Raw genomic sequence first — 11738 nt, forward strand, 5'->3', positions numbered from 1 at the left:
CACAGTAGACTGAAGGAATGAACCACTGACCTAAATAGAGCAGCATGGGCCAGGTATGCAGGACCATGAAACCTGTATGGGGTAGAAGTGGGTTCTGAGTGGGCATTTGCTGTCCCAGTCTGGCCCAGTGTCACACAACATGGGCAGACAGAGAGCTGGAGATGAGCCTGAGACCAATTGAGACCCAGCCCAGTCCCAGAGGCATTGATGTGCAGCAATGATTTTTTTTATTGGTTTGGTTAGTTTTTATTTTAGTGAGACATGGTCTTACTGTTATAGCCTAGGTTGGCCTTGAAATCTTGGCCCTGCTTCCAGATGTGCAGCAATGGGTTTTTTGGTTTGGTTAGTTGGTTTGACATGGTCTCACTGTGTCACCTAGGTTGGCCTTGAAATCTTGGCCTTGCTTCCACCTCCTGAGTGTCAGGATTACAGGTGTGGCCAGCAGGTCTGGTTCTTTTTTTCTTACACCACTTTTCCATTGATTGAAATGCATATAATTAAGTTGTTTGGGGGTTCAAATGAACAAATACCTAAGAATACTTAGCATTTTCCCCAGGATCAGCTGTCTTTGCAAACCTGATCTTTGGTGGAATGGAGCCTGCATACCGTTCCACCTCTGCGCACTAGGGAAGCCAGTATAGCCAGCCTCGGGATGGGAGGCAGAGAGGGAGGACGGGGTTTGGGAAGGGAGGATGGGGCCAGGAAGGGAGGATGGAGTGGGAAGGGAGGACAGGGAGGCAGGAAGGGTGCAGGGGGTGAGGAAGGGGGTACAAAGGGCAGAAAAAGAGGACAGATAGTAGGAAGGTGAAGATGGGGGCAGGAAGGAAGAGTGAGGGGAAGGAAGAAAGGATGTTTAGCTACTTTACCAGCCCCAAGGAGCAGCACAGAAGGCCCTAGGAGCCACCGAGCCCCACCTGCTGAGTGGGGACACAGCAGCCACAATCTGATCCAACCTCTCTTCTCTTTTGAAGAATATATCAAAAAAAGCCCTGGGGAAGATTTTGCTGAGCACGCTGGACCGGAACGCCTCACAGGGTAGGCAAGAGTGCTGTCTCAAAGAAAGTAAATGACAGCTGCAGGGCATCCTGACCAAAAAAATCTAGCACTGTTCTATGTTCTGTCTGCAAAATGGCCACTCTGCAGGGTATAGTCAAAACAGGCTTCAGAAAGCAGAGAGTACTATGTAACCAGAACAGACCTGCAGAAGCCCCAGGCAGTGTGGGAAGCCAGAATGGGACAGGCAGGCAAGGCTGGGTTGCCTGCTGGCAAGTCAGACTGGCATTGCTCTCTGGGTTTACCATAGGCCAAGCTCCAGGGAATGCCTCTGTGGTTTAAATCCCCCAGCTCTGACAGCTGACTTATAAGATAGGGGTTCTCCCCATCACTCATATGAAGAGGCTGAACAGAATCACGTGTTATCCCCAGGCAAGCCCCTGGTGGGCGCCTAAAACACAAGGCTTTGCAGCCCTTGCTGCTCAGACAAAGCTGAGGACAGCAGAACTTCATCAGCATATGTCCCCTGAAGCAGATGGCGCCTTATTAGAGCCTCCTGGGGAGACTGATAGATGAACCTTCCCCTATCAGGATCTTAACAAGGCATTACAAGCTAGAAGCCCTCTCAGGAGTCCTCTGTGAAGGAGGGACACAAGGGGCAGGGACTAAACAGGGCCAGGGAGTAGTATAGGACATGGTGGTAGGGAGAGAGAAGCAGTTCTGTGGCCAAGATAAGCAAATGCCTTTTGTTTCTCTCTAGAGGACACATGTGGCCCCTCGGCTGTCCTGGACACCCTGCACCAAGCCTTGGTTGACTGCGAGCTCCTGCAGAGACAGCCCTCAGCATCAGAATCCACAGCTCCTACACATACCAACCCTCTCCTCATTTCCTGCTGAGGTCCCTGGCCCAGCCTCAGGGCACCCTGGTCATTCTAATCACCATCAGACCAGTCTTGGCCACCATCACACTAGCCTCCACAGTCACCCTGACCACCTTGGGACTAGCCTTGGCCACCATTGGACCAACCTCCACAGTCAGCCTCACTACCATGAGATTAGTCTCCTCAGTCATCCTGACCAACATCAGACCAGACTCTATGGTTATTTAACTACTGTCCTACTAGCCTCCATGGTCAGCCTAATCACTGTTGGACTGCCTTCCACCCTTAGAACAAACACTCTCCACAGGCACTCTGACTGCTGTCACTTCCTCAGAACTCTGACAGCCCAGGCTCCAAGAATGGGTCTTGGACCCCTCTCACATTCCCTCAGAACCCCCACACTGAATCCCTGAAGTTGCTGGATCAGCCTGTACCTGATGTTATCTTCCTTACCCTAGGCCCAGTACAGCTTAGAATCTCTGTGCTAGAGTCCCAGGATCTCTCTCCCTCCCAGAGCAATCCTCTTCCCACCACTGTGCCTGCTGCAAGTAAGCCTGTCCTTCAGGACATGCCTAGTCCACTGGTGAATTCCCCACACCCAAAGAGTGCTAAAGAGGAGGGACAGTGGGGAGTTCCAAGGAAAAAGTACGCTCCCATAGGTTTGCTGGTGGAAGCTGGGCTGTGTGTGAACTCCTCCTAGAAGTAGGAAGTAGGTGGCCACAAGGAAAAAGGGCATAGACAAAGCAAAGGTGTGGTGCCATTAAGGGGCCCACCTATTGTAGAACCCAGGGCTCTTCCTTCTGTTCACCTTGTGGAGCCTGAAGAAGAGCTAGCTCCCACCCGACCTAAAATCACGTTGGAAACAAGGGCATCCTGGCTAGTTGGCACCATATAGGCAAGTCAGTGCTTAATTGAGGAACATTATGGGAGCCCAACCAAGAGAGTGTGTCTGAGCTACAAAAGGATGGGGGTTGTTGGTTTGCCCCAGAGGATGAGGTGTGCTGTAGAGGCAGCAGGGGTGACAGGTGCTGATGTGAGCCAGAATGGGAGTGAAAGGACAGCTCAGGGGAGACTTGAAAGCAGACAGGGATTTAAGACTTGACCACAAGCAAGAGAAAGCAATGGGAGGCTTCTAAGCTGCCATGTGAGGGTTAACAGGAATTAGGAGGAGAGGGGTTGAAAAAGAGGCCATGCAGAGCTGTGGGAGCAAGAAGACTAAAACCAGTCTGAGCCACAGCCTCAGGAGACTGGGGAGGGAGTCAAGAGGAGAAGGACAAGGAGCAATGGGCATTTCTGGGCAAGGGAGGAGAGGGAAGGGAGGGCTTCAAGGGCAATGAAACCAGGCCCTAGCGTCACCCTGGCCCCTGACCATAAGAGTCACGTAAGATCATAGGCAGAAGACACAGGTCTATCCATTTTCAAATGGCTCTTCAGCCATCTCAGAGGACCACTTCTGGTCCAGGTGAGTCAGGCCTATTTGGGAAGGGCCTCAGGATCCTCGGGGGTCAGTGCCCATGGCACCAGAGAAACAGGTCTGAGCCCACCCAGCCCTGCTGCTCCAGGTGAACTAGTAAATAACCACATGACTACCCTATGCCTGTTTGGCCTGCTCAGTGAGAGCCAGTTCTGCACCCTGTTCAGCCTATGTGTGTGCTAGAGCTTAGCATGGATAAATGTGCAAGAAAAAACTCCAGAGGACCAGGCAAAGGAAACCCCACACTTTGGCAAGTCTACCTTAGTGAGCTCTGCTATGACTTCACAGGCAAGATGAAAGAAAAAATCATCTCTTGCTTCCTGAAGGAGGAAGATCAGTGTGAAATCCATTAGCACATTCTGGGTTTTGTTTTGCTGTTTTTCTGGTGTTGAGGCTGAACCCAGGAACCAGTGCTATAAGCAAGAACACCCCCATGGAGCCGCACCCTGGACCCCATTCTGTTCTTTCAATAAGCCTTCCCTCAAGAGAAACTATTTTGCTGGAGCCTGACAGGTACAGGTTTTATCAGTGCCTCAACAAACAGAAAAGGGAAATTCATTCCCACGTCCAGATCCCCAGAGCTGTCCCAGTCAAGGGAGAGAAAAGAAGAGGGCAAGGATGGCCCAGCTCAGACTCACTGAAACTGAGGCCGGATCACAGCACTGTACTAGGTTTTATTGTTTTGCTTTCTTTGAGGAGGGTCCTACTATGTTACTTAGGCCTCAGTTTCAGTGAGTCAGGGCCTGGGCCAAGCTTGTCTCTGGTTTTCCCTCGACTAGGCCAGGCCAGCTCTGGGAATCTGGATGTGGCAATGAATTTCCCTTCTCTCTTTATGGAACCGTCCTCCTGCCTCCCATGTAGCTGGGACAATGGATTATATCACCATACCCAGCTAATCCTGGTACTACACAACACCCAACACCCACCCCTGCCACACCTTTTACTACCACGTCACTAAAGGCTCAGCTCCTGGAGTTCCTTCCCCAGCACATAAGAGTCTGCCTTTAGCAGAAGACATGTCAAACTGAAGAGAAAGTCAGCTTTGACTGGGTCAGGGAGTTGGAAAACATTAGACCAGGAACTTAAACAGCTGCGATTAACAAGCAGGCATTCTACCGGAAAAGCTCAACAGTGTCCAAAACCAGATGAATAACAACAGAGGGTCACGTTCCAAGAAAGAATAATTGCTGGGAATCATACACACTGAACAAAACGGAGACTGCTCTGACAGGCTCAGCAGTCAGCTGGACAGGGCTGAGGAAAGAATCCCAGGATCTAAGGATCTGTCCCTACAAACTTCTAAAACTGAAACAAAGAGGAAAAGACTTGGAACAGGGAGCAAAAAATCCAAGAACTGTCAGGCAACTACAAAACCCATAACCAAAAGAGAAAAAAAGGAGCACAAACAACATTTAAAGCAATAATGACTGAATTTCCCCCCAAACTAATGTCAGACACCAGATCACAGATCTAGGAAACTCAGAGAGCATGAGCAGAACAAATGCAAAAGAAAAAAATTAAAATTACATCTGAGCCAGTCCTGGTGATGTACACCTATAACCCCATCATTTGAAAGGCTGAGGTAGGAGGACCAGGAGTTCAAGGCCTGGGCTATATAGTGAGGACCCACCTCCACCCCAATCTCAAAAAAGACAAGAGGGAGAGGAAAGAGTGGTATGAAATATTTAGAGAGGAGAGAGAGTGAGAGAGAAAGGGTCTAGAATTCACTTTTTTGGTCTTTTTGAGACAGGGTCTCTCTCTGTAGCCCCAGCTGGCCTGAACTTGCAATGTAGACCAGGCTGGCCTTGAACTCACAGAGATTCACCTGCCGCTGCCTCCCAAATGCTGGGATTAAAGGCGTGTACCACCACGTCCAGCTAGAATTCATTTTATCTTGAAAACTTGTCCTTCAAATTGAAGAAGTAAAGATTCTCAGACAAACAACTTTTGGGCTTGTAAGAAATGAAGGAAGTCTTTCAGAGACAAAGGAAATTACACAGACCAAAAATCTGAATCTACCTAAAGAAAGAAAAAGCATAGAAAAAGGACTAAGGGAACAAAAGTTTTTATCTTATTCTTTCTTGGTCTAAGAGACAACAGTTCAAAGCTTGGCAACAGTGCATCGTGCAGTACTTTCTGCTTTTGTGTAAGTGAAATGAGCCACAGCACAGGTACAAGGCCAGGAAGGAACTGGGAATGTTTTGCTATTGTGAGATACTTGTGCTACCCATGAAGGAGTGTGGTGCTGTGTGAAAGTGGACTTGGATTACTTATAGATGGATATTGCAAACTTTATGGCAACCACTAGGAAAGGAAGGAATAAGGGAGAGAGGGAGGGAGGGATGGAGGGAGTACAAGAAGAAACAAGGCATACTAAAAAAAAGGAGAGATGAAATTACATAAAATGCTTTATTAAACCAAAAATGCCAGACTACCAGCAGAAGGCAAAGAACAAGAGGGTTAAACATTAAAAGACATGGAAGACAGCAACCCCAGTCAGTGTCTCCCCAGACACCAATGCTCTGGATACAACAATCAGAAAATGGAGATTTTTCAGGCCAAACTCTATGCTGTCTTCAAGAAATCCACTTTAGATACAAAGACACATGTAGATTAAAGTAAAGGAGCAGAGGAAGACAGTACCTTGATAACAGTAATCAAAAGAAAACCTACTTAGCTATATTAATTTTAGACAGAGCAGACTTCAAGGCAAGGAAAATTATCAGGGGCAAAAGAGGCATCATATGATGTCAAAGGGGCCAGTTCTCCAAGATGACAGTAACATATGCACCAGACAACACCACAAAATACATGAGACAATAATTAATAGAACCGCTAGAAACAGGTGAATCCACTCTTGGAGTTGCAGACTTCAGCATCCTTCTACAGGAAAATGAAAAGATCCAGCTGGTAGAAAATTGATAAAGCTGGACACACCAGTATCACCAACCAAACGGATCTAAAGGACACAAGCCACTTCACCCCACAGCAACACAGTACACACTCTCCTCAGGCTCATACACAGCAGTCTCCGCATTCTCATAACATACAGCTGGGAAATCCACAGAAGAGTAAACACCAGAAAACACATTTAACTAAATGACAATGGAAACACCCCATTAAAAAGTGTAGGGTAGGGCCAGGCGTGGTGGTGCACGCCTTTAATCCCAGCACTCGGGAGACAGAGGCAGGAGGATCTCTGTGCGTTCAAGGCCAGCCTGGTCTACATAGTGAGTTCCAGGACAGCTAGGGCTACAGGGAGACCCTGTCTAAAAAAAAACCAAAAAAAAAAAAAAAAAAGTGTAGGGTATAGCAAGAGCCGAGCAAAGAGGGAAGTGTTATCATCCAATGGATATGTTAGAAAAAAGATGACAGATCCAGAGTCCCCTACCTCAGAAAACTGTAAAAGGAAAGGCAAATTTTAAGTCAAACTTGATCTATAAAATCAATCCAGCACAACACGGGTGGGTGCACTTATCTACACGCAGGCAATACATGCATACGCATAAAATAAAAATAATAAAATATTTTTAAAATAATTTTTTTGGTCTTTTTGAGACAGGGTCTCCCTGTAGCCCCAGCTGTCCTGGAACTCACTATGTAGACCAGGCTGGCCTTGAACTCACAGAGATGCACCTGCCTCTGCCTCCCGAGTGCTGGGATTGAAGGCATGTGCCACCTCTCCTGGCCCCCAAAAATAATTTTTTTTTTTAAATCAAAGTAAGCAAAAGAAAAGAGCAGAAATCAATGAAACTGAAGTAGGAAATCAGAAAAGAAAATCAACAAAACGAAACCTGGTTCTTGGAAAGTTCTAGACAGGCTAATTAAGATAAAATAGAGGCGTCAACTTACAGGTGCATCACTACAGGGCAGATCCCACTGGCGTCACAAGGATATTAAGCATTATTGTGAATAACCCTACACCTTATTAGCTAAATGAAAGGGACCAGTTCCTTGAAAAAAACAACCTGCCAAAACTCACACAAGAAGAAACAGAGATGACAAATATAATTAATAAATAATTGACAAAACAGAAAAAAAAAAAAAAAAAAAAAAAAAGCTCTGGAAATCCCAGCACTCAAGTGACAGAGGCAGGCAGATCTCTGTGAGATAGGGGGCAATCTGGTCTACAAACAAGTTCCAGGCCAGCTAGAACTATAGGGAGATCTTGCCTAAGAAAAAAAAGAGGACTGGTAATATAGCTTAGTGGCAGAATCCTTGCCTGGCATGCATGAGGCCCTATGTTCAATCTCAGTATTGGGGTGAGGGAGGGAGGGAGGGAGGGAGGGAAAAAAAACAGGCCCAGGATAGATTCTCTATTGGATGTTACTGCTGAACTTTAGGGAAGAAACTATACAAATTATCTTCACTCTCTTCCACAAAACATTGCCATCATCACATTGACAAACAGTTCATGAGAAATGAAAGATCAAAATATCTCAAACACAGATGCAAAAATCTTCACCAAAATATGAGCAAGTCAAACCCCACAACATGAGATGGGGGTACAGCTCAGTGGTAGAGTACTTGCCCTTTACTCAGGTCCTGGTTTTAATCCCCAGTACCACAAAAGAATGCACATAAAGAATTGTTTGCTTTACCCAAGCAGAACTGATACACTGCTGTTTGAGAGACAGGAAACAGAGAGACTGGACACCATGGCCTCTTAGGCATCCTTAGAGTAAAGCTGGTACTGAGCACTTCTTAGGCCTTCTGAAACGTGTTTGCTTGCAGCCTTGGCCACCTTTCTCCTCACCCAGTGTGGAAAGGCCTTGAACTTGGATGGGACAAAGACTCAGGATGAGATGTCTTCAGTGGAACAGGGGATTCCCTGGTGACAGACCTGGGCCAAGCCCAGACCATTAGCTGTGAGCAACAGAAATCACTGTGGGGTTCCCTCACCTCCACTTCCACAGAGCTCAACAGCAGAGCTCCGCCTACCTGACCCACAACCAAGGAACAGGCAGGGCCCTTACTAAGCACAAAGGCCTAAGACTGTGACAGGAAAGAAAGCAGGAAGGTGCTTCACAAGAAGATGGACATGCTGTTCCAGTTGAGCTGAAGGCTGAGGCCATGTCTCCAGAGAGGTGCTGTCATGAAAACCTCTGTGTCTCCTTGAGTCAGAAGCAGTGTAAGTAAACAACTTGAGAGGCCTTCATTCAAACAGAGCCTCCCTCAACATGTGAGCCAAAGAATTTGCCACAATCTTGACCCAAAGTTCCTTTTACTTCCTGTGGATCCTGGGACTCACTGTGCACCGACTCCTTGACCTCAATAGTGTTGTCCAATAAATCTGCAGCTTTCGGGGGCTAGAGAGATAACTCAGTGATTAAGAGCACTGGCTCGCACATGGTGGCTAACAACCGACCATAACTTCAGTTCTAGGGGATCTGACACAACACCCTCTTCTGACCGCCACAGGCATTGCATGACAAGGGTGCACTTGGGTGCAGGCAATACTCTCATACACATAAAATAAAAATAATAAAATTAAAAATAAATTTTAAAAACTCTCAGCTTTCTTCATAGAGACCTTGCAATTTATGTGAATGAAAATTTCTTGAGCTCATTGGTAGGCACCTGAGCATGAGTGAAGTGTTAGGGTCCACCTCAGCATTAAAAAAAAAATTCTTGTTTAAATATATCCACAAAGTTGTTAGCATTCTTCTTCCAAAATGGAAGAGCTAATTCCTTCCTTGAAAGTGAACAAGCCCAGTGACTCCCATCTAACAAATAGAACATGGTGGAAGACCCAGCCCACAGCTTGGTGGTACCTTTCCTGCTGTCTCGACCACCGTGTTCTGAGTGCTCCAGGTAACCCTGTACAAAGTCATCTCTTTGAGTCATCCCAGTCTGTCAATAGCTAACAAGGAACTAAGGAGTCCTCCAACAGCTCAGGCTCACATTATCAAGTCCAGTCATGTCTTCCAAAGACAACAGCACCAGTCCTGCTGAGATCCAGACTGTGGTATCTAGAACTCTTCAGCCAAGGCATGTGTTTTTGACCAACAGAAACCACGTCAGGGTGAAGCTGCTGTTTGGGGAGTGGTGTGTTACACAACAGTAAATAACAATCACATTTCTTACGGTAAACTTGTGTTTCATCAGCATACAGGGTGGGGTAGGAAAAACAGTAGAGGGTGCTCCCCCGTATGAGCACCACAAGAGGCCTGACAGTGGTCCCTAGACAGGGTGAAAGGAGGTCAAGTTCCCCTACCCCCCACCAGCGTGAAGCCAGCCGAGGGGCATTTACTAGCAAAGAGATGCTGGGGAAGAGGAGTGCTGTCGCATACTTGTTCAGATCTGATGCTTCGGGTTCACATCATATACAATTTCACCCTGGCCAAAGTCTAAATGGGAGTGGGAAAAGAGGGGACCAGGTGTGCACTGAGACTCCAGAACCCGACCCCATGCATGCCCAGTATGCACTTAGAAAACACAATTCAAAGATAAATTTGTTTCACATTTCAAGAAAGCACCCCAGAACTTGAGACACCCAGGGAAGAGTTCTTGAATGAAGAGTAATACACTGGACAGGCTGGGTGAGGAAAGGGGAGGGCAGGAGAGGCAGTAATCCCACAAGAGTTCAAGAAAAACAAGAGAATTAAGTGTTTGAGAGCAGACTTCCTATCTACCACTTTTCTTTTGCCTTTTTTCTAGAAGAGCTTTGGAATTTTTCAAATTGTCAGTAACTTATTAAAAATATTTTCTGGGGAAGTCTAACCAGTGTCCTTGTCTCACCTTCTGGCAAAAATACTCTCTTGACCTTAAATTGCTTCCTGCCCCTAACACTGGGGAGGAGGGAGATGGTGTAGTTCTATACTATTACCACTAGGTGGGGAACTCACTCACTAGATGGGAGGATAGAGAAACTTCCAGATCTCCAAACCTGAGGTCAGAGTTCAACTCCTGAGGGCCTTCCTAAGGTATCTGCTGTTCCTTCCCCTTTCCCGTATATTCCTTATTTCTTAGAATTGTCTGTGCTTTGGGGGGCTGGAGAGATGGCTCAGTGGTTAAGAGCACTGGTTGTTCTTGCAGAGGACCTGGGTTCAATTCCCAGCACCCACAGGGTGGTTAACAACATTCTATAATGAGTTCCAGGGGAATTTGACACCCTCTTCTGACCTCTGCAGGCACTGCACAACACAGATGCACTTAACATACATGCAGGCAATACACTCATACACATAAAATTAAAAAAAAAATTTGACAACCCGCCAGCCTCTCTCCTGGCTAAGAGATGGAAGCAACCCAAGTGTCCCTCAATTGACAAATGGATAATGAAAATGTGGTTCATTTATATGATGGAGTTTTACTCAAGCAGCAAAGAAAGATGAAATCATGAAATTTGCAGGTAAATGGATGGAACTAGAAACTGTTATACTAAGTGAAGTAACAGACTCAGAAAAAAAACACCCATGTTCCTCCTCATATCTGGATCCTAGTACCAAATCATTATATGTGAGTATGTATCCAGATAAAACTACAGGAACCAGGATAATGAAAAGGAAACAGGGAGGTAAAGGAAAAGAAAGAATCCGAAAGAGAGGAACAGTAGGAGACAGGAGGAGATATGGATAAAAATTTGGGTTAGTTTAAGGGAGGCGGGAAGGGAAGGGTATACAAGGAACCTAGGGGATAAAGGGAAAGAAGGAGCTCAAGAGAGGTAGGACCGTAGGAGAAGGGTATTAGTAAGGGATAAAGGGGGGAAATGGGGGCACCTTAATTGGGGAAATCATGGGTTAGACAATTCAAGAGATAAATAATGCCTAGCTAGTTTTAAAAACCAGAGGGAACCATATTAGTCTAACAACCTACTGACAAATTATATATACCAGATCAATAAATATATGTCTAGGCAAGGTTTATCTGAGAACAATTGGTCTTTGCCCAAGATTTATCTACATGGCACACAGTAATTAAAAGTACCAGACTGGTAGAACTAACCTTCTTCAATGTTTAACAGAGATACTTTGAGACCTTTACTAATTTGGTCAGAGGGACATATAGGACAGTTTTTGCTCCTTGCCCTCCTAGGTTGACTAGTTCCAGGGGACTATGAGCATCTCTCAAAATGTCCTGTAATTGTGGTGGGTCACCTGTCCTCTTGATCAAGGAGGCCGTGGAGACCCACAAGATGGACTTGAACCAGTGTCCAGTCTACAAAGAGGAGGGTCAACACAGAGGAATAATTTCCTCCATGCTTCCAAGCAAAGCCAGCCATGGTTGAGCAGGACCTTTGACTTATCTTCACATAGATGGAACTGGTAAAAGAAAGGAGCCAGGAGCTCCTCCCAAGTCCATGTTACCCCTGAGGAACAGAGCTTCAAACGACCCTTAGAGTAAAAATAAATTGGTTTATCTGGGCCAACTGTAGGGTCTTAAACACC

At 46.2% G+C, this 11738-nt stretch overlaps 1 protein-coding gene across 2 annotated transcripts in view; it reads left to right on the forward strand.

Annotated features, from left to right (window-relative positions):
- Positions 1 to 4995, forward strand: part of Efcc1 (EF-hand and coiled-coil domain containing 1) — a 31145-nt gene extending 26150 nt beyond the window's left edge. For both annotated transcript variants that reach the window (XM_029561315.1, XM_008828538.3), the window contains exons 7-8: positions 972 to 1035; positions 1754 to 4995. In XM_029561315.1, coding sequence (XP_029417175.1) covers positions 972 to 1035; positions 1754 to 1890 — 201 coding nt within the window. In that variant the 3' untranslated portion in view covers positions 1891 to 4995. The remainder of the gene's footprint in view (positions 1 to 971; positions 1036 to 1753) is intronic.
- The last annotated feature ends 6743 nt before the right edge of the window (positions 4996 to 11738 follow it).

This window comes from Nannospalax galili, unplaced genomic scaffold (genome assembly GCF_000622305.1).
Source record: "Nannospalax galili isolate Female #2095 unplaced genomic scaffold, S.galili_v1.0 scaffold332, whole genome shotgun sequence".
Taxonomy (NCBI): Eukaryota; Metazoa; Chordata; class Mammalia; order Rodentia; family Spalacidae; genus Nannospalax; species Nannospalax galili.